Raw genomic sequence first — 26,496 nt, forward strand, 5'->3', positions numbered from 1 at the left:
AAATGGCTGTCACCTTGGATTCTTTTGCTTAACCTTATGGAAGTATTCTCACTACAGGTTTATGGGAGCATTATTGGCATGTTCGAGCTGAATAACTTGTACTCTTTTTCCCTAACAATGCAAATGCAAGTAGTTGATTATGCACCATATTCTGGTTTGCTTCCTGTCAGGCTTGTTAACGCTCCACCACTTAAGAAATCTACTAATCTGATTAAATGTATATGCTTTAGGAAAGGCCTCTGGACTTTTGTAATGTTCTGATGTGAAATTTCTTGAACCAAAATGCTGATGTTTCATAGATTTACATTTAAGGCGAATTGAAGGTGAATGAACATGAATGGTTCGTTAGTTAGAAAGTAATTTTCCTTTCTCTATTTACCTATGTTGTATTGCAACTTCTTATGTAGGAGTATCTTTCCACATGTTATGTTTTACAGCCTTTGCCCAAATGTGTAATATAATTTTTCTTCAATTCTAATGCAATGCCTGCTGCTAGGGACCTTGTGGTTGCATCACCTGTAGAAGACTACTTTATTTTCATAGATGATCTTCCAGTGGCAGAGAAGGTATGAAAAGAATGATTAGGGCTATAAATTTTTACTTTACTATAGCTCAGTGATAGTTGTGTGCTCATAAATCAGGTGGAGGCCCTCAAGGTGACAAGACCTATATTGGATGCATTGGGTGATGAATATGACATACCATGCCAAGGTCTGATTCAAAGGTTTTGCTTCATTTGAATTTTCATGAAACTGTGTATATTGTCAATGGCAGAAAGTATTTGACATGATCTTTAGGTTCTGTGTGTAACAGATGTTTGCTCACAAACGAGATACTTTGTTTGATGTGCAGTACATTCAAATTAGAAACCAGTTTTTCAGCTGTAATTATGTACACTTGAGTCTTATCATCATAACCCAGTGAATTGCTAAGGTTCCCAAGGATAGCAGGAAAGTTGCTATTATGAAGAGGCTTTATGTAATGAAACAATAGGAGCATAAATGGAAGTGAACTCATTTTACCAATCTATTTAGTAGGCATTTCACAGTTATGACATGTCTACAAGGATCATTGTACACAACTAGCAGCTATAGTTCTTGTCTGAGAAAGGCCAAATTCCATTTTTTGAGCTACCCATCTGCATCTAGCACATCTCTTCCTTTTTGCTTTCCCCTGCCCCATCCCCCCAAAACTGGCGCCCCAAAAGAAAAGAGACTTCTATTAATTAACACAACAAAGGTAGAAATAGAATGCAATCTCTATAAATTGCAAATTACAAATAACCATAAGGCTGGATACTGGCGATCATGTCCCATTCATGAGAATGGCCAACTGCCCACTATGTCTACAATAATTGTGGAGTGGAAATACAGCCACCAGCACAGTGGTCCTTCACTAAGGAGATGGTCAAAGATGGGATCTGCAAACTACATAATGGAAAGAGCAAGGTGAAGAAAGTCTAATGGCAGAGCATTTCTCACATGCTTGTGACATATTAGCACCCATATTGGCATGTTTGTTCAATAAAGTTTATGTGAGGGATTGAGTCAGTCTAACCATAGTGTTGTTGCACTCTTTTAGAGCGGCACCCTTTGGTCCCTAATAAAACCATCATGATTGGCCACCCTCTAGCCAAGGTATTATTGGGCTAAAATTTTCATTATAGATTGATTAGTTCTCAATAACATCCCCAAAATTCAAATTAGCAAACTTTCAGTAAATAAGAAATGTGTGCCTAGAGAGTGTCTATGTTCCATAAGCCAAGGAGCCATCCATCTATAATTAGACAGGCTGCTTACATGCCTTAGTCCTATTTTGCAAATTGTCAGTATGTGTCTATGCTGTCTACCCTCTGTTCGTGGAGGATATCTCAGTTTGAGCTTATGTCTACTGCTGATCTACACGTGGCACCCCTGCTGTCCAGCCCTCTCCACCTGCTGGCAACTGTCCAGAGGCTATCTACATCAATCAGCTGGCTGCATTTACTGCTGCAGACACCTACCAGCCTGTGTTCGACGCAGTTTTGCTGCCACCTAGTGCTGACGTCATTTCTACAGCTGTGCTTTGCTGCAGCAGTTGTCGTCTGATTGTTTGGACTGATTCTCATTGTTGGGCTGTGGTTTGCTGCTGCCAAATATCTGTGAAAACTGTCTGCTGCATTTGGGATCCATCAAAGTACAAGACTCTCTGGCTCATACTTTCTACCTCAGTCCTTGAGACATAAGAATTCAAGAGTCTATATTTACTTTGTATTGTGTGTTTGCTGCTTTGAGCATTGTATTTATTCATGATTCATTTATTTAGCTTCTGTGTTTATTATCTCTAAGTTATCCTAACCCTAATTGTGTCTTTTATCACGCTGTGCTTTGTCATATGATTGTGTTTGTTATCTGTAGATGAGCATTTCTTCACATGGTATCAGAGCTAGGTACTCATTGAAGAAATCTAGGCTTTTGATCAAAGAGTTCATCATCAAAACCAAGTTTACAAAGAAAAGATGACTTCGAACACTTTCACTCCACAAAATCCGATGCCAAGAATAGAGCAGGATTAGGCTTCATGGCTTGCTTAGTGAGGTTCTAACAATAGTGGAGAGACATCTTCTATCATGGTGTCTGCATACCCTATGAGGTCTCATGGGCCAAGTATAATTTGATCCTCTTGCATCGAGCCCAAGAACTATTGAAAGGTAACATTGCTTATTCATCCTTGGATTTTGCACAAAGGTCTAATGATTTTGCATGAATAATGAAACCTTTATATGGGATTAGCCATCTTATTGGAGAGAGACATAAAGTGCAAACCTTCGTTTACTTCCTCTTCTTTTATTCCAGTGTGAGATATAGAAGTGTTTATTTCTCATGCCACTTCAGTCTCTACAAAGTTCTATGCCAAGAACTGAGCAAGAGGAAACTTCATAGCTTGCTCAAGAAGGTTTAGACACTAGTGGAGACACATCTGTCTATCATGGTGTTTATAGACCCTATGAGGTCTCACAAGGTGAGTACAATTTGATCCTCATGTATCGACCACAACAACAATTGAAAGGTAACATTGTTTAGTCACCCTTAAATTTTGCATACAAGCCTACTGATTTTACACAAAGAATGAATGTCCATATGAGACTAGTCATCCTATTGAAAAAATAGACAAAGTACAAACCTCATTTACTCTCTCCTAGGTACATAGGAAAGTGTTTACTTCTATTTCCGTTCCTTGTTTCTACTTCCTTGCAAGATGTTGATGATATTCAAGAAGGGACTCGACAGTTTAAGTCTTGAAGAGGACAAATACTTCTATATAAACACAAGAATAGTACTTCCTTCAAGTTTTGTTTCTAAAATCATTATCATTTCAATTTCTTAAAATGAATTTGTGGATCGAAAGATAGAGTGGTCTGAGCCATTCTGAATTAGCATGTGACATATAATGTAATCAAAAACAAACCAAGCAATCCACAATAGCCTCAAGATACTCTTTAAAAGAGCATCAGCTTTGATATCATGCAAAGATATACTAGGGTTTGCAAAAGAAAACACTCAATATACAACCATGATTGAAACACAAAGAACTCAAACACAAATGCAAAAAAGCAAAACACCAATATACGAATAGAGAAGAAAGAGAATTTTGAAGTAAATGAATGAATGTTATAAATGAAAAAAAGAGTGTATAAGATGCTCAAGGGCAAAACTATCCAATAGTTAATGGCTCTCCTAGGAGCAAGCTAAGAAAGTAGTTGGAGTATGACATTCATTGGAGACAGATCTCATGTATTGTAACCACTAGTCGGAGCTAAGATGATGTTGAAAGTGGAAGGGCAGCAGTTTGCAACAAGCTAGATACCACAACGTAGCAATCTTTAGGCCTAGAACTAGTAACTGTGGCAATGTAATCACCTAAAGATGATGGTAGCGGATCACCGAAGGGTGTAGCAAGCTAGGTGACAACAAAGAAAGGTGAAGATAATGTTGAGTGGGTGTGCAGTGCAATAAACACAAACTATAACATGCACTGCAAGTGGCTGGACAATAGGGCAATTTGTTGTTATAAACACTTTTGTGAGAAGGGGTAGAAACTAGTCACAAGTAGTTGAAATTAGTAGATGGTAGCAATGGACAACGCACCAAGGGATGTTGATGACATGGCAACAATTTTAATGGGATGGATAGCCATTGGAGGGAGAGAATGGCTAAAACCTACATGACAAGGGATAAGGCTAAGTGGTGGGCAACTTGTCTATTTATAGATGAGTGGATCCTTCAAAGGCATAAGGCTGTGTGGTGGACAATTTGTCTAGAGAATTTTGATTACTTCAAAGACATTATCATTTTTGTATTATTGTATCCTTATCCGTATCATCAGGATGATCATGATTGTAAAAGGGTGCTTGGACAAGTGAACAAGTTCCTTGTGAGGACACTATCCGAATGGCACTATTGCGTAGTATTTTGCATGAGCATCATATTTTTCATTGCCCTTTACATTATTCCTTGCATTAGCATTTTATTCTTATAAACATGTATCTATGTACATTTATTCATTTTTTGTTGAAGAGTGGTCAATTCTAGATCCACATCGTAATCTCTCTTTTGAATTTCTACACATACTTTCCACATTTTTGCTATTCATCAATACCTAAGGTGGTCGAGATAGCTTGTTTGTTTTTATATTGTATTGAATCTAACCATCCCTTTCGTTCTCCCTAGGGGCACAATTACTTAATAGGGTGCAAATCATTTCTCGAAAAAAAAAAGTTCAAAATGGTTCCATCTAGCTTTACAAGTCCTAGTAGGTCCAAATAGTTTTAGGCATAGAAGGCTCTCAACCATCTCCTGACGCGACAATTCATAAAGAGAGTCATAGCCAAGATGTCCTAAGCAAAAATGCCAAAGATGCTTAGAGTCTATGGGCTCTTGTGTGGTGGCCAAGGCCTAGAAGCGATGGAACTCCGAATCATCGGTGCTCAGCTCGGTAAGAAAATGGGTCATGTGGTAAAGGCCATTAGGTTGTGTCTTGCCGCAAGCAATCACTAAACCAATCTAAGAGTCTAGGACCTTGATTGTGGTAAAGTTTACCCCAAGTTAGGAGACACGATAGACATCATCCTTCTTAGACCTTGGTTCCAATGGCAAAACTAACGTGACCCTGGGCTGAGGAGTTCTTTCCTACACAGATTCTCACAGCTGCAAGGGCTCGAAAAATAAAAATGTCCTCTATAGGAGTCATGTGATGGATAGCTCTACTATCCACAAGCTAAACAAGTGGTGTTGATGTGCTCAATTGTAACAAGTGGGCCTTTGCAGTCACTGCATTAGGAGGCAACTCGCAAATATGAACAAGACTCACATCAACGTCTCTAAGGATATGATGTGGGCCTCTGCAAACTAGTTAGACAAACCCTCTAGAGTTGAGTAGTTCATCAACTATAATGGCTAACCGGTAGCAGTGTGGATTTAGTCTTGCCACTACCTCTGCTACGGGTTGCCACAACCTTGCTTCCCTTACTAGGGGTTACCCAACTGGGATACAGGGGTCTAATTCTTGGATTTTGGCTGTGTGCCTCTCTTACTACACAAAATGGAGATATTTTCTTGACAGCTTATTAAGAAACATAGTAACCTTATCATCTGAGGACTTAGGAGCCCCAAAGGTTGAGAACTTAGTGAGGAGATGCCGATACTCAGTCAACTTGACTTGCAAGTCATCCTTGTCGGTGATTTTAAAATTTTGGAGCTCATGATCCAAATTGATGCAACTGGTCTATCTCAAGCCGCATAGCAACCAGTCAAGTGTATCCAATACTTGGATGCTAAGTTGAAATGCTAAAGCTGAGAGTGAAACTCAGGCAAGAAGCCATGTATAAGCTCAACAACGGAGATGTTAGAAGCCTTCCAGGAGCGAACAACCTCATATGGAACGAGTGCAAGATCATGTTGGAGTTCCAACCCTTGCACTAAATCCTATAGGTTCTAAGAGTCTAAGACATGCGTCATCAAATTAGACCAAGTGGTGTAGTTTGACCCGTTGAAACGAGTTTTGTTATCAAAAGCATGCTTGGCAGATGAGGAGCTAGAACCATGAAGTATGTATGAAGAGGGAAAGGTGGGGTAGGGTGGAGGGTAAAACGGAGGTGGTGATGGTGGATAAGAAGAAGTAGGGGGTAATGGTGGATAGGCAAAAATAGGCTACAAATGTCCAATGACTGCCAATTGAAGCGAAGGTATCGAAACAAACATAGATCTATATGATACCGAAGGTGGAGGTGGAGGCACTGGGACACGATAGCCGTGTCCAAATGTTGGTTGGGGTCTTCATGCATTGGGGACAACAATGAAATTTTTACAAAGACTATGAGAGCTCTTGCACAAGAGATACTCTAGATGACATTCACCACCTCCAAATAACTAGCAATGAAGGGTGAGAGGGAATGCTCATATTTATAGATTGCCACTTGGATGAGCTCTCATGGATTGGACTTTGACCAGCTCCCACTATTTGACTATAGGTTAGACTACCCCCACATTGCCCCTCAACCAATCCAAGCTGAATTCAATTATTAGAGTTAATATTCTAAGGGTTGAGAAAGGGAGGGTTGGACTCAACCACCACTTCCTCTAGGATTGAAGATGGAATTTTATCAAAGCTAACTCTTGTGCCTCTTTGAAGGCAAATATATCATTTGACTAGTGTATAAACCTCCAATGAAGAAGATATTTAGCTCTTTGAGCACTTGTGCTCTAATACCATGTCAAGAAACGTGTCAAGATGGTATGTACTCATACCATATCAGAGAGAGAGTAGGGTTTGTGGGGAGAAACATAGAGTTTATGGCAGACATTAAAAGAAGAAAACTCGAAAGAAGTGTGAAGAATGATGAACATTGAATCATGTTGATACAACATATCAAAGCTCTAAGATGGCTGCATTGTCCTAGCTAATTAGGTGGTAGCACTTTTAGGAAATCTGCATAGTGAAGGGAGCAAAACGGAGTCCTTTGGGTAATAATGTATCAAGGTAAATGTTGAATGGTGAAGGACAGCTATAGAGGGAGGGAAACATTGTCCTCAGATGCTGTCAGAGAGTTGAAAGAAGATAACTAGCGACCACCGCACTCTGGAGTTGCAAGAACAACATGGTAGTTTGCTGCCTCTGGCTGACACGCAATAGTAGAGGACCCAATAATAGCAAAACGCAGCACAATGGCGATGCAAACTACCTATGGGAGATGATTCAGATGCTGGAAAGGTGCAAGACTACAAAGCGCAAAACTTGGCCAGTGGGGAAGATGTTGCTTGTAGCAATCCTATCGGTGAATATCAACCAGATGATGCACACCAGCTATGTGGCAGCATTTGACTTGTAAACACAACCTGCATTGAGTGAAACGGGTGCAAGGCAACAGATAGCTATGCAGGATCGTCCAAAATTGAGATGTCCTCCAAGTAGGGGTGTAGACAACAATGCAAAGGCTGAGGAATAGAGTGGAAACTAATGGAAGAGAGTGATCTGATGGAGAGAGTCTATGAATGAATGTGTTGAATGAAGGGAGTCAATGCCCTATTCACAAGGCTAGCTATCTCATATGGTGCCCCAGAATGTGGCCGCTCAACCCTTTTTGGGGCTGTAAATGTGAAATCAAAACGTATGAAGGAAAAGAAATGAACTTAATGAAATGGGTTTCTCAAGATGAAAGACATCTCTCAATTTCAAGATACTGAAATGGAAGTAAAAAGTAAAAACTTGAGGATCACTTGTGCAACATGCAAGCTGCCATTATAGCGGACATGGCACAAATGTTGCCAACAAAAATGGCAAAGGGATTAATGCAATGGAAGAATGAAATCCATTATGAAGTATGGGTGCATTTCCTCCTTTGGAAGGTTGAAACATACAAAAACATGAATGCCCAGCTCATGTGATGGAAAATCTCTTGAGAAACCATATCATTCAGTACATTTTCCCTCCTACATTTCTATTTTTGGTTTCCATTTACAACCCCAAAAAGGTTTTTTGTGCACCTTCAAAGAGTTAAGACGCCACCCAAGAGACTCCACACATTCATTCACCTCGCACTCTTTTCTTCTGATATTCTCTCTCCACCATCTCTCTCCAAACTCTCCACTGCTACTCACACCTCTTTGGAGGACATTGCAATTCGTGGTCAGCTTCTACTTTCTCCTACCCACCTATCATCAATCGCCCTATCTCCATCAGCTCCAAGATTGCATTTTGGTGGGAACTCCTACTGGCGTAAGCATCCATCAGTTGGCGATAGCTTTCCTCTACTCGGTGACCATCCTCCACAATTGGCATCAGCATTCTAGCTACAAGCATTCGTGTTTTGCACCTTGGTCCTTCCTCTTCTACTTAGCATCAATTTGTTGGCTGCATTTTATAGCTGGCACTCTCCCTAGCTTCAAATCGGCTTCGGCAAACACTCCATACCCTTCTAGAGGTTGCATTTTGCAGCTAGTAGACCTCTACTGGCTACGTTCATACTTCCTCCGCTTTGCTATTTGGCACACTCAAAAGATCGAGTATTGCTAGTGATCATCTTTCTCCTCTCAAACGGCATCTAAGAATTGTGTTTCGCTCCCGCAACAACTATACTTCATCTTGAAATTACTTTGATATCCGACTACGAGAGAATTGCATTTCACTTCCTTCACTATGCAAATGTCCTTCAAGTGTCGTTGCCTAATTCAAATAGGACGGTGCAGTCATCTCTAGAGCTTCGGCTATGCTGTATCAACTTTGTTCACTTAGCATGATTGAGTGCTTCATCTTTTTCTATGTTTTCTGAGTTTCTCTTCTCTCTTAATGTGTGTCGTACACACTCTGTGTTTCTCCCCACAAACCCTATTGTCTCTCTGGTTTGCTTTCATATAGCAGTCATTTCTTGACATGGTACTAGAGCCAAAGGTGCTCGAAAGCCCCGAAAGATCCTCTATTTCGGAGAAGGCAAAGACAAGTTGCAGGTTCAACATCATCTTTTGATTTTCCCCCTTATTTCCGTTGCATTATAAGGAGATATATTTCTCTTCTTCTCCCTCTCACCGTCCCTTTTCCAAGTTGACAAACTAGAACATGGCTGCTTCCTCGACAAATGGAAAGTCTATTGGGTGTTCTTATTGCAAGAAGAATGGTCATACCATCGAAAAATGTCAACTTCAGTATTTTCTCCCCACACCACCGGACTATATGCATCTACCACCAAGCCATTTGTGTATGGCACATCCCCCTTCTCGGCCAGAAGGATTATTCAACTATCAAATTTTTATTCTCAAGGCAATGAGTCCTTTGTTAACCTCAGCACTAGAAGAAACCTCAATATAAGAAGAAAGCAGAAAAAGTGAAAAAGCGCAAGTTGGGTTACCTAAAAGAGGTGGCCCAAGAGGGAATCGGATGCAATAGAAGAGGTAGGATGGAGAACGACTAAAAGAGAAGGGCGGTCTCTAAAATCAAGTCAAAGGCAAAAGCACATTTTTAAACCCAAGGCGTTTCTAAAATTGTTGTAAAAGAGCGCTAGGCTCCCTCTTGTGCAAATTGTAAAAGGTAGGTAGGCATTAGTAAAAAAAGGCAAATAGAAGACACATAGAGGAAAAGGGAAAAAGAACCTTGCTACAATGGCCGGTCATGTAAAAAAGAGGATAAGGGATAACCGCCCAAAAGGAATTTAGAGTTTTGTATATAAAGTTGAAAAGTGAATGAATAGCTCATTCTTTGGTGTGTGGCAAAGTGGACTCTTCTTCTTCTCTCCTCCTCTTCTTTTACTTGCTTGCTTGTAAGTGCTTGAGGGAGGGAGTATGAGTGAGTGAGAAAGTGAGTGTGTGAGGGTGAGGGATCTTGGAGGTGAAGCCCTCCACCATCTCCTTTCTTCTTCTTCTCTTCTCTCATCTCGCGCGTGGCTATGGAGGATGAAGCTTGGAGGGAGAGGCTTGAGGATACTTGAGCTTGCATCACGAATCGTGGAGCTATCAGAGTGCTTGAGAGAGCAAGCAACTCAATCAGGCATCAAGGTAAGTTGACTACATTCATAGAGAGGGATAGCGCATCAACTATGCAAGAGGTAGCCATTAGTGCTCGCTTGAAACGCTTGAAGAAATAAGCGGTCTGTGGGTCTTGGCAGTTGAGTGAGAGCTCCCTTTACATTTTGATTTTGTTGCCAAGACCAACGGATTCAAGGTTGAGTGCTCCGCACTTCAAATTGAGCATCAAAGTAAGGGTTTTATCCCCGAACTAGAGCTTGAGATAGATAGGAGGTTTTGGGTTTTTAATCCGTGCTACAAGTATTTTTTGTTTTTGATGATTAGTTGGGTAGGAGAAATTATTTCAGTACTTTGCTTTTGATTTTTGTTGCATTTAGAGTAGGTTAGGATCGAGAAATCGAAGCGGAAAGCTTAGGGTTTGCTGCTGTAAAACAGGCCCAAACAGAGGATAAGCAGGGAAAAAATAGAAAAAATGAGTGATTAGATGTGTCGGAATAGCAAGGGGAGTGATCGGTCGATTAAGATTGTGTCCAACAAGGATTAAGATCTCGAGAGGCAAGGGAAAGCCTCATATTTGACTCGACATTATGAGAGAGAGAGAGAGTTTGGAGGCCCCTACTTGGCAACGGAACGATCAAGCTAGACCGGAGGTTTTCGTGACATTGAGGTATATCAGACCCTTCCTCCACTTCCCTAGTTGTGTTCTGGAAAATCTAGAGGACTAGCATTGTTCGTACTAGTAGCATTTGATCGAATCATGCTTGAGTTGTCGTTTTAGCCGTCGAAATCGGACGGCCGTATTAGTGTCTGATTCTCGGAATCGAACGCTCGGACCACCTTGTCCAATTTCCAAAATCGGACACTTAAGATCAGACCTACCACGTCACCACTCGGACAACCCACCCCTGTCCAATTCTCTGAATCAGACAGGAGGGAATTGGACACACCACCTCGTTTGATTGAACACTCAACTATTCAATCATGACAATCGGACCATACAATGTGACACAGTGACCTGTCCGATCAGACACCAACCCGAATCAAACCAAGCGTCCTTATCTGGTTCCTAGAATCGAACATATTAAAATCGGACCACCCCACGCTGTCCGATCGGACACACCCTGTCCGATCGTGACAATTGGACTTGACCCTGTCCGATTCCTAGAATCGAACATTGGTAAATTGGGCATCCGATTTTCAGAATCGGACTCTGGTAAATCAAACACAGCCTGAGAGACAAAATCTAGAAATTTGACAAACCCTGACTAATGAAGAGTGTGACCGGCACTGGGAGAACTCACCAAACGTCTTACAAACAGTTCGAGACCTATAAACCGTAGCCAAATGGTCAGGAATCGTGCGACAGCACATTTCCACAAACTTAACGTGCTTAGCATTGTAGGCTGATTATAAGACTCCAAATTGACCATGAACAATCTAAAGGACACAACAAAGACCCTAGCAAGCGGCAAGGAAGGCCACAAACCGAGCTTAGCGCCCCATCAAGCCACGAGCATAAGCGGGAGTGCGGAAGCTAAATAGTCTTCTTGTCTTCACACTCGTACTGTTTTCAGTGCTTGAAGTTCACTTGGTAACAGCCAAAAACCCAACTGTGCAGTGCACGGAAAAGAGTACACCCACACACACTTAGTGACTGTAAGTTAAGAAGTGCTTGTAAATAACAAGAACTCACCCAAACATAACCCAAGAATGAACCCACCAATAGGAGGAGATATGGAGACATAATTGGGTGATCGGAACCCTAAGCGTAGCACCGAGAAAAAAGACGCAGCAGGGAATCCAAGAGAAACAATCACCATTGGAGGAGTGGATCTACCCGATCTAATCAATCTCATCAGCAACTTGGTGGAGAGAGAGACGGCGGACATGGCAGAGACAAGTACTAACCATGGACGAGATGAGAAGCTCAATCTAGGAGGTCTCCCGAGAGAAATCTAGTGGCTGGTCGCCAAATTACGATCTACAAGCGCGGACAAACCACCATGGCAAGACGTTTAAGAATATCATGTCGGACCTAGGAGAGGAGAGGAGACTAGTGTACAAAGCTTTGCAAAGCCTAGTGACCTACAATCAGGAACAACAAGCTAGGAGCTTGTGGCAGAACATGGAAGATGCATGAAATTCAGCGGGTGCTAGCGCTAGCAAGTAGAAATAGGACGGGTCTAGATGCCGAGAGGGAAAGACCGTTAGAGGGAAATCTTACATTGAGTGAGCTTCTCATGAAGCGACTATTAGACAATACTTCCGCCGAGCGAAGTGCCACTGCAATGGCAACGTCCCTAGTGCGACTAATGAATGTTAAGCAAAGGGATAAGGAGGATATCTGGGATTACATGACCCATGTGAGGAGTCTCTTCAAGAGAATCCCTACTAGCCAGCGACCAACCGAGAGAGCAGTGTCCACTGTATTCATTAATGGAATACGAAGCGAAGAGCTCTACAAGGCCTTGGCTGACAACTCAAGCTTACAACGAGACGTATTGACGAAGGTCTTTGAAAAGGCCATTAGAATGAACGACCAGCTCAAGGAGACAAATTTCAAGAGCTCGAATCGAGAAGAGACTACCTCTAGGAATCCCAAGAGAGCTTCAAGGACAAGCAAAAGATCAGGCCCAAGTACTCAGGATAAAGGCAAGGGCACTAACTCAACCCATAAGCTAGCAAAGATGAGGATGGAGCTAGCTAGATTACAAGAAATAATGAGACAACCAACACGCCCTCACGTCTAATGCATATATTGTGGCGGAAACCACCTACCAACTGAGTGTTAGGATCTTCGGTCCTGACCTTGTGCCAATTGTGGTAGGTTTGGCCACAATACCATGCATTGCAAACTGTCGAGGAGACTCGTTCTCACAACCATAGAATCAACCATACCTAGCGAATACGCCGCCAAACTTCTTTGGAAGGGGAGCCCCATTGGCTCTCCCTGATGCCAAGCTAGCCATTCCTAGGATGGAGATAAACCCTACAAGCATACCTAGGCCAAAAGGAAAGCCTCATCTTCTAAGTTCTAAGGCCTTAACCATCAAATTCAGTGGGGTCCTTACGGCCATTATCACGAATTGCGTCTCCTCACACCTATGTAACTTAAACTTGCAATGACACAAATGATAGTGGGGAAACTCCTACCATCGCCCCGTATCATTTGTTAGCAAGTGATACATACAATGGCACTAATAACATGGAGAATCTTGTTATCGTCCTATGTCATCTGTTAGCATGTGTGGCATGCAATCAAGGTCGCTTGCTTCTTGCGAGAGGGGGGTATGTCACCAGGTGGTGATACTTTTTGCAGTTGCTTTCCTTATTTACTTATATAAATATATTTTTTTTATTCTTTTTAGTTGTTGTTGCTTTTTACCCCTAGAGTTCTCTTGGATTAAGCCGGGATCTTTGCATGGCCAAAAGAGGCAGCCGTTGGGATAAATTGGACTAATGGTTTGTCTAAGGCTTGGGACCAGATTGAATGGGCACTAAAGAATAGAATGCCAGTGGTTTGGGATTGTGTGCTTAGCCACTGGAGACTATGCAAGACAATGAGCGTAGTCAAGGCAAAAGATGCACTTGTGAGAATGCTCACGGAATAAAAGTCACCATAACTGAGCCACATTACACTTTTTGATGTGGTTGCAATGATAAAAGTTGCTCATAACAACTTGAGGAATGCAAGGGTCACTATCCCTAAAATTTAGGAAGTTACTATTGTTGGACCCCAGAATCTGTTCGCGTCATTATCTTCGTTTTTGCATGAGGATTAATTCTTTGGTCTGTGCTAAGTTCAAATTTTGCACTGATCATGGAGAATTTTAGATCGGAAGGTTTAAATAGGAAAATTGTTACATGTATGCCATGTGGCACAAATTTCCAAAAGAGAGAGAGAGAGAGAGAGCATTTATAAAAAAACGTAATAGGCATGAGGGGCAGATCTTAGAATGAAGTTTTGAGGAGCTGAGGGCAAATTGCTACAAGTTCATCAATTATAAAGAGTACTTCTTCGTCTCTGACTCGTGTACGGAGGTAGAGCTTGCTCTCTTTGGTCAACTGTCTCTCTATTCTCAGAGGAAATGCTCTGCATGATGGGCTGATTCCATCGAATGTACAGCTCTGTGTTTTCTTTGCACTTTTGCTGAGGCAAGAACCTAACTGTCCAAGTTCAAGAGCAGTTGTTGCCTTCTCCAATGCAAGAAGTAAAGAAAGTGATGACCATGCCACACGGGAACAGGGTTTTTCAGCTCTGATTTAGTGCTGTTTGTGGGACTGTTTTACTGTTGGAATGATGTCAAGGTAAAAGGGATGTTCTTTTGGATATGCTAGACAGTAAAAACAGTAAATACAGAGTTCTGTAGACTGCAATTCTGCACATGAATCATTAAGTTATGGTCACAGAAAATGCTTTCCTAAAAGGGATGTTGTTTTGGATATGTTGGACAGTAAAAACAATAAATACAGTTTCCTAAAAGGGATGTTGTTTTGGATATGCTGGATAGTAAAAACAGTAAATACAGAGTTGTACAGGCTGCAATTTTGCGCATGAATCAGAGTTATGGTCACAGAAAAAGCTTTCCTAAAGGGCATGTTGTTCTGGTCATGTTGTACTTCCCTTATGCAGCTGGATTTACTCAAAAAAGATGAAAACCAACTGTTCACAGGTTATGTATTTTGGAACATTTCATTTTTGTAACTTTCCATCTTTTAATGATAGAGAAATACCGATTGGGCGCTGGTCTTCAAGGCCAATCTGGTGTTGAGCAAGGAAGTGAGGTTTCTGTTTGTGTGTGTGTGAAAAGACCAAGTGTTAATTGAAGAAACTACCGCTTTATGTGAGTCATAGACCAATTCTAGTAGACTAATTCATTGTGAAGGGTTCTTACGGACTTTTCACAGAGACCGCGGCACTGTTACCTTGCGAGAGGGGGAAGAGACTCACCAAGTACAGATTGTGCTAACCACAAACTTGGTAGAAAGGGCCCTAGGATTAGCCGGTAAGGTGGAATGGAGGTCAAAGAGAGATGTGTATGCCATACTAGGAGTGGACAAGGTGAAGGTTCATACAAACGATGGCATCAACTTGGCAGATATCCTCGACCCTAAGATTCAACTCCAAGCAATAATGGTGCACGCATTGTTCTCTAGTCAGAGGTACAACACCATCATGAGCCAAATTAATGTCCCTTTGCTAGAGAGCATCGCAGCACGATCACTGGATGAGGTGAATGTCAATGGTTTCGTCAGAAAGACCATGGATACCTCGGCTAAGACCCTAGCAACAGGAGAAGGACTAGTAGGAGAAGAGTCCCCAGCTACCAAGGCCAAAAGGAAAGCCTTATCTTCTAAGGCCTTAACCATCAGATTCGGTGGGGTCCTTACGGCCATCATCACGAACTGCGCAAGGCTACTATGAGGTTAAGATCCGTATCTGGGTACCTAAAGCCACGACGGCCAAAGGCACTCCTCAAAAGCCACCCTCAAACTCAACCACACAAAACATCCAAACAAGTCAAGCACTCGGGCCACAAGAGAACCAGGTTGCTAAGTCCACAGAACCTCCAAAGCCTAGACCAGCAAGGCCTAAACCAATCTATCGCCCTAAACCGCAGCCTGCTACTAACAAACCGCCTAAATCAAGTCTCGTTAGTGTCCCTCAAACCTCAAAAGCACCTAGTGGCATGACACCCGTAGCTCCAACCAAACCCACCGAATAGGAGGCCAAGCTGCAATCTCAGGAGCAAATCAAGCAGCAACCATCAGCTGCTGCTGCACTCTCAAGTTGTGTCAAACCTCAACCATCTACCGGCCTTAGACCCTCTTATGAGCGGCGATCAATTCTAACCTTGGCCACAGACTTAATTGAAAACACGGGGGATGACTTGGTTGCTTGCCTTAGATGCTTGGATGCTACTTTCATGACACTGGCTAAAAGCTACGATCGACTAGACTTAGGTCTGTTGAAAGAGTCTATAGCGGCGGAAGTGTGTACACTCCCTTGCCCTTGGGAGGAGTCGGAATTTGTATTCGTTAAGGCTTCCAAAGCAACGGAGGAGTTAGTTGCCATTGAGATATCCAAAGAACAGGCAATCAAACAGCGTCTCATTACCTCGTATAACAAGAACATGATCATGGCCACAGATCAGGAAATCGAGGAGTCGAAACAACTTGTTGACAACGACTCCTCTTTCTTGCGGAAATGGTATGCTCTTTGATTGCAATGGGAGCTAGTGGGATGCCAAATAATGGCCAACGCTGAGTAGCAACGCGCAATCAAGGCATCGAAATACGACCCAACCTATGTAGCTTCCACTTCCTACAGGGTGTTAACTATCATCCGTAATCGACCCCTAGAAGAACACATTAGGGGACACCCCTATTTAGATCATATCCTCATTGAAGAGGAGCTGCGCATTGCTAGCAAAGTTAACTTTGGTGACTTCTTGCTTTATGTCCTCACTTACATTACGCATGTAGGCATCCGTCCTTTCGACATGGACAACTATGCTAATTTAGAATATAATTTGAATTTCTATGCTTGGCTCATGCAAAAGTAAAATACTAAGATTATGTGCTGAAGGCCCTTCATCCTCTAACCCTTTAATCCTAGAAAGGATTCTTCTCATTTCAAAGGGGGGAGGGGAATCAAACCAAACACATAAGGAAAACAATAAAGGAAATGCACACATCAATGCCTAAATGAAACAACTTGTGATTGAGAAAAATATCAATAAAATTTAAAATCAATAGACTACTTGAAGGAAAATTCTACTACATTTCAACATGTAGTCATTTCCTTCTATTTGTAATTATTCTGAAAAACACTAATGCTAAATGTGGCTTCATGGCAAACACCCATCATGGCAGGCCAAGAAAAGACGGGCAATTTGCCTTTTTCAAAAGAAGAGCAGGCAAAATACGGCCTTTCGGTGGAAACACAGGCATTTAACCAGTTTAAGTTCCGACATATCTTCAACCTAAAAGACGTGGCCATCGAAGAACAAGTGTGGGCAGATCATCAAGCAGTGCACTCTGCAAAAATACATGGAAGCCGTGGGCCAAGGGGTAGATGTCACCAGGTGGTGATACTTTTTGCAGTTGCTTTTCTTATTTACTTATATAAATATTTATTTTTTTATTTTCTTTTGTTACTATTGCTTTTTACCCCTAGAGCTCTCCTAGATTAAGTCAGGATCTTTCATGGCGAGAAGAGGTAGCCATTGGGACAAATTGGACTAATGGTTTGTCTGAGTCTTGGGACTAGATTGAATGGGCACTGAAGAATAGAATGCGAGTGGTTTGAAACTGTGTGCTTAGCCATTGGAGATGGTGCAGGATAATAAGCCTAGCCAAGACAGAAGATGCACATGTGAGAATGCTCACGGAGTAAAAGTCACCGTAATTGAGCCACATTACATTTTTTTGATGTGGTTGCAATGATAAAAGTTGCTCAAAACATTTTGAGGAATGCAAGGGTACCATCCCTAAAATTTAGGGAGTTACTATTTTTAGACCCCATGTTCGTGTCATTATTTTCCTTTTTGCACAAGGATTAATTCTCTGGTTTGTGCTGAGGTCAAATTTTGCACCGATCATGGAGAATTTTAGATCGGAAGGTTTAAACAAGAAAATTGTTACATATATGCCATGTGGCACAAATTCCCAAAAAAGAGAGAGAGAGCATTTTTAAAAAAAAGTAATAGGCATGAGGGGCAAATCTGAGAATAAAGTTTTGAGGAGCTGAGGGCAGATTGCTGCAAGTTCATCAACTATGGAGAGTATTTCTTCGTCTTTGACTCATGTATGGAGGTAGAGCTTGCTCCCTCTAGTCAACTCTCTCTCTATTCTCAGAGGAAATGCTCTGCATGATGGGCTGATTCCATCGAATGTTTAGTTCTGTGTTTTTTTTTGCACTTCTGCTGAGGCAAGAGCCTAACTGTCCAAGTTCAGGAGTAGCTCTTGCCTTCTCCAATGCAAGAACTAAAGAAAGTGATGACCATGCCACACAGGAACAGGGTTTTTCAGCTCTGATTTAGTGCTGTTTGTGGGACTGTTTTACTGCTGGAATGATGCCAAAGTAAAAGGAATACTCTTTTGGATATGCTAGACAGTAAAAACAGTAAATACAGAGTTCTGTAGACTGCAATTCTGCACATGAATCATTGAGTTATGGTCACAGAAAATGCTTTTCTAAAAGGGATGTTGTTCTAGATATATTGGACAATAAGAACAGTAAATACAGAGTTCTGTAGACTGCAATTCTGCACATGAATCATTGAGTTATGGCCACAGAAAATGCTTTCCTAAAAGTGATGTTGTTTTGGTCATGTTGTACTATCCTTATGCAGCTGGGATTTACTTAGAAAAGATGAAAACCAACTGTTCATAGGTTATGTATTTTGGAACATTTCATTTTTGTAACTTTCCATCTTTTAATTGATAAAGAAATACAAAGAGGGGCGCCTGTCTTCGGGGCCAATATGGTGTTGAGTGAGGGAGTCAGGTCTATGTTTGTGTGTGTGTGTGTGTGTGTGTGTGAAAAGACTAGGTGTTAATTGAAGGAACTACCACTTTATATGAGTCATACACCGGTTCCATGGTTCCATCTCCGAGATTTGAATTCTTTTCTGTAAGAGTTTAAGCTGGAACTATTTTGGGTGAAAAGACCACACACACAAGTTTTACAAAGATTACAGGACTAGAGAGATAGCAGACATGGATAAAGGCAAAGGAAAACTCCCTCATGAAGAAGAGAGTTCTTCTTCTGCTCATAGACGCCGAAGAGAGAGTATTGGTGCACAGTTGTGAGCACCTTCTAGAACCAAGATTGAACCACAGGATGAGGAGCACAACTCCTCAATATGGTTGGCTCTTTTGAACAGCTTGTAAAGAATCCTTGGAGTGAAAATTTTTGAAGTCACATAATGAGGATTCTCGGGCTGAGTCATCACATCATACTATGGAGCGCTCAAAAAGGCAAACCTCTAATGTGCGTGAGCATGTGGAAAAGACAGCAAACATGGAGACAAGTCCAGTGCAACAAGAAGCACAAGCACAGGATCAGGGAGTGAATGGTCAAGGCAGTTATGCACAGCAGACTATTCCTCCTCAGTTTGCTATTTATCCTGGTTACTTTGGTGGTGGATCAATTTTTCAAGCAATGGCTGGATTACCCACGGGTTATCAGGAATACTTGCCCAAAGGGCCACCAAAAATGATGCCTATTGAGGCAGTGAACCCACTTTATGCTAATATTGGTCTACATCCCGGTTATGTGACTTTGCAAAGTCCTTATTTGATGCCTGGAGTACAAAATGCAGCGGCTGGTTTTTTTCAGCCTAGTGGGCATATGGCAACTATGACAGGTGAAATTAATGCTGATAATACACCTAAGGGACTCCCCTTTTTACAGCCACCTGTCTATAACAACCTGACACCAAAACGTGCAAAGCCTAAAGACTATAAAGAGGGTGGTCATGCATTAAAGTTTGAAACCTTCAGTGGTATGCAAGATAAGCTGAAAGCTTTGACATTTATACAATAGTTTGATGCAGCTTACACTCAATGGAATTTTACTGAGACTTCTAAGGTGCAGAAGGCTACAACTTTTTTGAAAGGTAATGCTTTGGAGTGGTGGAACATATTGTTGGTGCGAGGATATGCACCCGCTACTTGGGTCCATTTCAAACAGTTGTTTGCAGCCTCATGGTTAACTAACACGTTTGGAGTAGATGTCATGACTGCATGGCATAAATTGGACACGGCAAATTGTGTAGATTTAGAAGAGCACAATAAGAAATTTTGGGAAGCACTTTTGCTCGTGAGTTCTTACAAGACAGTTCCCCTATCAAAACAAATTGAAAAGTACTGTTGCAGTTTTCCCGAAGCCATGAGGGATTATTGTACCAAGACTAGGGTTACAAACATGGTACAGTTAATTGAAAATGCTGGTATGGCAAATGCATTGTTGAAAGAAAAAGTTGACAGCTTTAAAGGCAGTGAAAAGAAGGATTCTCAGTTTAAGCAGGATCCTAGCAAGAAAAAGAAACAATTTCTAGATAAAACCAGCTTTACAAAGAAGTCTTTTTGGAAAAAAAGATTTCAGCAGCAACCTCAGACTTCTTTTAAACAGGGCAAAGGACAGAAGAGGCCACTTTTTGGCAAATCGTTTGAAGAAAGAAAGGCTTTAATGATGGCTGGGGAATGCTTTATATGTGAACAAAAAGGCCATATTGCTTCTAAGTGCCCACAGCAATCTTCTAAAGATGCGTAGGATAAAGATGCGCCAAGTAAAAAGAAGCCCAACATTGGCTTAGTGCCTGATATGGTAGGAGATCAATCAGCTGATGATGCTACAAAATTGTGCAGAGCTTGGGGAAAGATCAGAGATTCCACAATGCTTATTTTCTTTGATCCTGGAGCTTGTGCAAACTTTATCTCACCAACATTGGCAGCTAAGCTGAGTATACATCCCGAGGAAATGGGACCAGTTGGACAGGCTGATTTGGCATGCCCAAGACATATTGAACCTGCCAGCCCCATTCTTGGCAAACTCTGTATTTACATTCAGAGCTATGTGGACACAGAGGAGTTCCATATTATGCCTTTAGAGGGTTGTGATGTTCTGTTGGGTATTCCATGGTGCCACAGGAAGCATGCTATCTTGGATACTTACAATAGGACAATTACTCTTGTACATAGGGACAAGACTCATGTGTTAGATGTGAAGCTTAAAGGAGAGTCTGTCCCAGTTGTTTCTGCTTTTGCAATTACTTCTGTAATGAAAAATCATATTTCTACGTACTTGGTTTTTGCAAAGAAAGTTAATGAAGTTGACAGTAATGTGTTTCTACTAGATGAAAGTAGAAGGGCTTTCTTGGATAAATTCAGTGAATGTTTCTCAGATTCGTTACCGGGAGAGTTACCCCTTGAGAGGCTTGAAGATCATACCATAGATCTTATTCCAAGGACTAGTCTGCCCAATAGGCCACCGTACAGGGTCAATGCAGCACAGCAAAAAGAGATTATGAACAAGTTAATGAGCTTTTAGAGAAGGGACTAATTCAGCCCAATAGTTCTCCGTTTTGTTCACCTATGTTGCTAGTTCAGAAAAAGAACGGATCTTAGCGAATGTGCAATGACTACAGAGCCTTGAATAAGAACACGATCAAGAATAGATTTCCGATTCCGAGGATAGATGACATTCTTGATCAATTACAGGGAGCAGGAATGTTTAGCAGGGTAGATTTGAAAAGTGGGTACCATCAGATCAGATTAGGCCATAGGATATCCATAAGATTGCTTTTAGAACAATATTTGGTCTCTATGAATTTTTAGTCATGCCGTTTGGATTGACCAATGCTCCTGCTATGTTTAACAGGATGATGGATAGAATTTTCCGCCCTTATTGAAGTTTCGTTGGCACATTCTTTGATGATATGATTATCTATTCCAAGAATGAAGAGAAACATACAAAACACTTAGTTACAGTCTTTAATGAGCTTAAGCATAACAGATTGCTCATTAATGGCAAGAAGAGTGAATTATTTTTGGAAGAGATTCACTTGCTTGGGCACATAGTTTCTAAAGATGGTGTGAAGATGGATCCTGCAAAGATAGAAGCAATTGTCTCTTGGCCAGACTTGAAAACCGTTCATGATGTCTGCAGTTTTCTTGGCGTATGCTCTTACTACAGAAGATTTGTAAGACACTTTGCAGAGATTGCTTCTCCTTTACATGCGTTGGAAAAAAAAGATGTCAAATGGCAATGGACTGACAAAGAGAAATCAGCATTTAGATGTTTGAAGGGGAAAATGACTATAGATCTAGTACTTATTTTGTCAAATCTGTCTAAGCCGTTCATAGTGCAGTGTGATGCATGTGGAAACAGCATTGGTGCTATATTAATGCAGAATGGCCGAGTTGTGGCATATGAGAGTAGAGTACTTTTTGTGGTTGAAAGGACTTACCAAATTTATGAGAAAGAGTTATTGGCTGTGATCCATGCACTTTCTAGTTGGAAGCACTATTTGCTTGGTGCTGATTTTGTAGTGCAAACGGATCATCAAACACTTAGATACTCTCTCACACAGGCTAAATTGTTAGAGAAACACATGCGCAAATTTCCTATCTATGTTTCATTTTCAGATAGTGCATGTGGAAGGCAGGAAGAATGTAGTTGCAGATGCCTTATCTCGCAAACCACAGGTGTCAATTGTTTCAATTTCTTATCACCATGAATTGGATGATATGAAATAGCAATATGCTGATGACGAAGATTTCTTTGAAATCTATGAACAGTTGATCAATGGCCAACATCATGATCATTATGTGTTCAAAGAAGGCTTTATCATGATGCATGGAAGATTGCGTTACAAAATAGCTAAGGCTAAAAGTTTTATTAGAAAGTCATGCTCCACCGTATGCAATACATCGTGGTATTGATGCTACAGTCAAAGCAGTAGAGACTTTCTTCTATTGGCCAGCCTTAAGATCTAATGTTGATGCATATATCAGATCTTGCCTTGTATGCCAAAAGGTCAAATTTGATAAACAAAAGGCATCAGGGTTATTACAACCACTGCCTATTCCAAAAAGGCCATGGGAAAGTAGTGCCATGGATTTCATTTTTTATCTTCCAAGAACTTCTTCAGGGAATGATGGAATTTGGATTATCATTTGCAGATTCAGAAAGCAGGCAGATTTCATTCCTGTAAGGAAAAAGGTTAAGTCAGAACACATGGTAAAGATATGTATGCATAATATCTTCAAATACCATGGAATGCCACGGTCAATTGTGAGTGATAGAGACCCAAGAATGACTAGCTTGTTTTGGAAAGCATTGTTTGAAAACATGGGCACTATGCTGAAATTTTCATCTTCTTTCCATCCACAAACTGATGGACAGTCTGAAGAAGCAAATTTGATTGTTTTAAATCTACTGAAGTGTTATGTTTCAGACCATAAGACTTCTTGGGAACACTACTTGCCATTGGTTGAGTATGCATATAATAATACAATGTACTTATCTACTGGCAAAGCACCTTTTGAGATTGTAAAAGGCAGAAAGAAATTGCCTCCCATTTTGTATACAAAAGATAACATTTTTAAAGCAGATCGTTATGTAAAAGATTAGGAAGAAGCATATAAAAAGGTCAAGTATGCCTTAGAAAAGTCACAAGCTAAACAGAAAAGAGCTGCTAATAGTTATTGTCAGGAACTCTTGTTCAAAAAGGATGACTGGGTCTTATTGCGTTTTGAAAAGGCACTTTTGAGAAAACAGAAGGGCAAGGAACGTTTGTTTCCAAAGCTGAGTATGCATTACTATGGCCCTTTTCAAGTCTCAGAGAAGATCAATGACGTGGCATATAGGCTGAAATTGCCAGAGAATTGAAAAATTCATAATGCATTCCATGTGAGCCTATTGAGGCCTTTTATTGGTGAAGTGCCAGAAGATATGGTTCAAGAGGAACAGCCTGAAGTAGAGGAATTAGATGAAATTCTAGTTCCTGAGCAGATCCTAGCACATAAGGATAGGAAAGTGAAAGGTAGAGTTATAAGAAGATTCTTGGTGAAGTTCAAGAACTTTCACCAATGGATGCCAAATGGATGGAAGAGGCTGAATTGGCAGATTTGCCTCAGTTATTGCAACTTTACCGATAAGATTTCTTACTGGAATCTACAGTGACTTAGAATGCTTTTTGAAGCAATGTACATTCTCTATTACAGTTGAATACTGCATCTCATTGAATAATGCACAATGTATGGTTTACACTTATCATTAACATGTGTATCATTAAATAAAATCTCAGTGCTTTGAAGTTGTATTTATTACACTTTAGTTGAATGATTATACATGTTGTGACACTAATAGTTCGGGAAAATGTGCTATCGCCCTGTGTTGCATCCGGAAACATGTATATTAGAAAGGTTCCTAGTAATCATAGTTGGATACAGGATGTGATCCTCCACCTGTGTGAGACTTGAACTTGCAATGACATAAATGGTAGTGGGAAAACTCCTACCATCGCCGCATGTCATTTGTTAGCAAGTGATAAATGCGATGGCACTAATAACATGGAGAATCTTGTTATCATCTTGTGTCATCTGCTAGCATGTGTGGCATGCAATCAAGGTCACTTGCTTCTTTCGAGAGGGGGAGTATGTCACCAGGCGGTGATACTTTTTGCAGTCGCTTTTTTTATTTACTTTTTTTTTTTTTTCTTCCCTTTAGTTGCTATTGCTTTTTACCCCTAGAGTTCTCTTCGATTAAGCTAGGATCTTTGAATGGCCAAAAGAGGCAGCCATTGGGACAAATTGGACTAATGGTTTGTCTAAGGCTTGGGGCCAAATTGAATGGGCATTGAAGAATAGAATGCCAGTGGTTTAGGACTGTGTGCTTAGCCATTGGAGATGGTGCAGGACAATGAGCCTAGCCAAGACAGAAGATGCACATGTGAGAATGCTCACGGAGTAAAAGTCACCATAACTAAGCCACATTACACTTTTTGATGTGGTTGCAATGATAAAAGTTACTCAGAACAATTTGAGGAATGTAGGGGTCACCATCCCTAAAATTTAGGGAGTTACTAGTTTTAGACCCCAGAATCTGTTCGCGTCATTATCTTCCTTTTTGAACAAGAATTAATTCTCTGGTCTGTGCCGAGGTCAAATTTTGCACCGATCATGGAGAATTTTAGATCGGAATGTTTAAACAGGAAAATTGTTACGTGTATGCCATGTGGCACAAATTCCCAAAAGAGAGAGAGAAAGCATTTATAAAAAAACATAATAGGCATGAGGGGCAGATCTGAGAATGAAATTTTGAGGAACTGAGGGCAGATTGCTGCAACTTCATCAGCTATGGAGAGTACTTCTTCGTCTCTGACTCATGTATGGAGGTAGAGCTTGCTCCCTCTTGTCAACTCTCTCTCTATTCTCAAAGGAAATGCTCTGTATGATGGGCTGATTCCATCGAATGTACAATTCTGTGTTTTCTTTGCACTTCTGCTGAGACAAGAGCTTAACTGTGCAAGTTCAAGAGCAGCTGTTGCCTTCTCTAATGCAAGAACTAAAGAAAGTGATGACCATGCCACACAAGAAGAGGGTTTTTCAGCTCTGATTTAGTGCTGTTTGTGGAACTGTTTTACTGTTGGAATGATGCCAGGTAAAAGGGATGTTGTTTTGGATATGCTAGATAGAAAAAACAGTAAATACAGAGTTCTGCAGACTACAATTCTGCACATGAATCATTGAGTTATGGTCACAGAAAATGCTTTCCTAAAAGGGATGTTGTTTTGGATATGCTGCACAGTAAAAACAATAAATACAGTTTCCTAAAAGGGATGCTGGATAGTAAAAACAATAAATACAGAGTTATGCAGGCTGCAATTTTGCACATGAATCATTAAGTTATGGTCACAGAAAATGCTTTCCTAAAAGGGATGTTGTTCTAGTCATGCTGTACTTTTCTTATGCAACTGGGATTTACTTAGAAAAGATGAAAACCAATTGTTCACGGGTTATGTATTTTGGAACATTTCATTTTTGTAACTTTTCATCTTTTAATTGATAAAGAAATACCAAGAGGGGGCCCAGTCTTCAAGTCCAATATGATGTTGAGCGAGGGAGTGAGGTCTCTGTTTGTGTGTGTGTGTGAAAAGACCAAGTGTTAATTGAAGGAACTACCGCTTTATGTGAGTCATAGACCAGTTCTAGTAGACTACATCCATTGTGCAAGGTTCTTACAGACTTTTCATAGGGACTGTGGCACTATTACCGTGCGAGAGGGGAAAGAGACTCGCCAAGTATAGATTGTGCTAATCCAGACTTGGTAGAAAGGGCCCTAGGATTGGCCAATAAGGTGGAATGGAGACCAAAGAGAGATGTGTACGCCATGCTAGGAGTGGACAAGGTGAAGGTCCATACAAATGATGGCATCCGCTTCACAGATATCCTCGATCCTAAGATTCAACTCCAAGTAAAAATGGTACACGCATTGTTCTCTAGTCTGAGGTACAACACCATCATGAGCCGCATTAATGTCCCTTTACTAGAGAGCATCGCAGCATGATCACTGGATGAGGTGAATCTCAATGGTTTCGTTAGAAAGACCATTGAGACCTCGGCTAAGACCCTAGCAACAGGAGGACTAGTAGGAGGAGAGTCCCTAGCTACCAAGGCCAAAGGAAAGCCTCATGTTCTAAGGCCTTAACCATCAGATTTGGTGGGGTCCTTACGGCCATCATCAGAGAAGCCTTGGGGCAAGGGCAGAGAGAAGAAGAAGAGGAAGGAGTTGGAGAGATACCACCAATATCACCTCCTCAACAAGAGCAGTAGACGCAAACGAGTGAAGAGACAGAGACTAATGATTAAGGGGAAGGAGAGTTGCAGACTGGCCAACAGAGGCATAGGGAGCAAAGGAGGAAGGTTCACAGGGAATGACGGAAGAAGAAAGGAGGAAAAAAGAAAAAGCACATTTGCAGAGGGCTCGTAG

The 26,496-nt window shown here is 41.1% G+C and overlaps 1 protein-coding gene across 7 annotated transcripts in view; it reads left to right on the top strand.

Moving 5' to 3' along the window:
- ATXR2 (histone-lysine N-methyltransferase ATXR2) overlaps nt 1-26,496 on the top strand; it is a 247,580-nt gene that overhangs the window by 191,829 nt on the left and 29,255 nt on the right. For all 7 annotated transcript variants that reach the window (XM_087661179.1, XM_087661178.1, XM_087661181.1 and 4 more), the window contains 3 exons: nt 44-98; nt 497-566; nt 642-711. In XM_087661179.1, coding sequence (XP_087517305.1) covers nt 44-98; nt 497-566; nt 642-711 — 195 coding nt within the window. The remainder of the gene's footprint in view (nt 1-43; nt 99-496; nt 567-641; nt 712-26,496) is intronic.

This window comes from Lygodium microphyllum, chromosome 21 (genome assembly GCF_053477565.2).
Source record: "Lygodium microphyllum isolate KBCC chromosome 21, Lygodium_microphyllum_v1.1.10, whole genome shotgun sequence".
Taxonomy (NCBI): domain Eukaryota; kingdom Viridiplantae; phylum Streptophyta; class Polypodiopsida; order Schizaeales; family Lygodiaceae; genus Lygodium; species Lygodium microphyllum.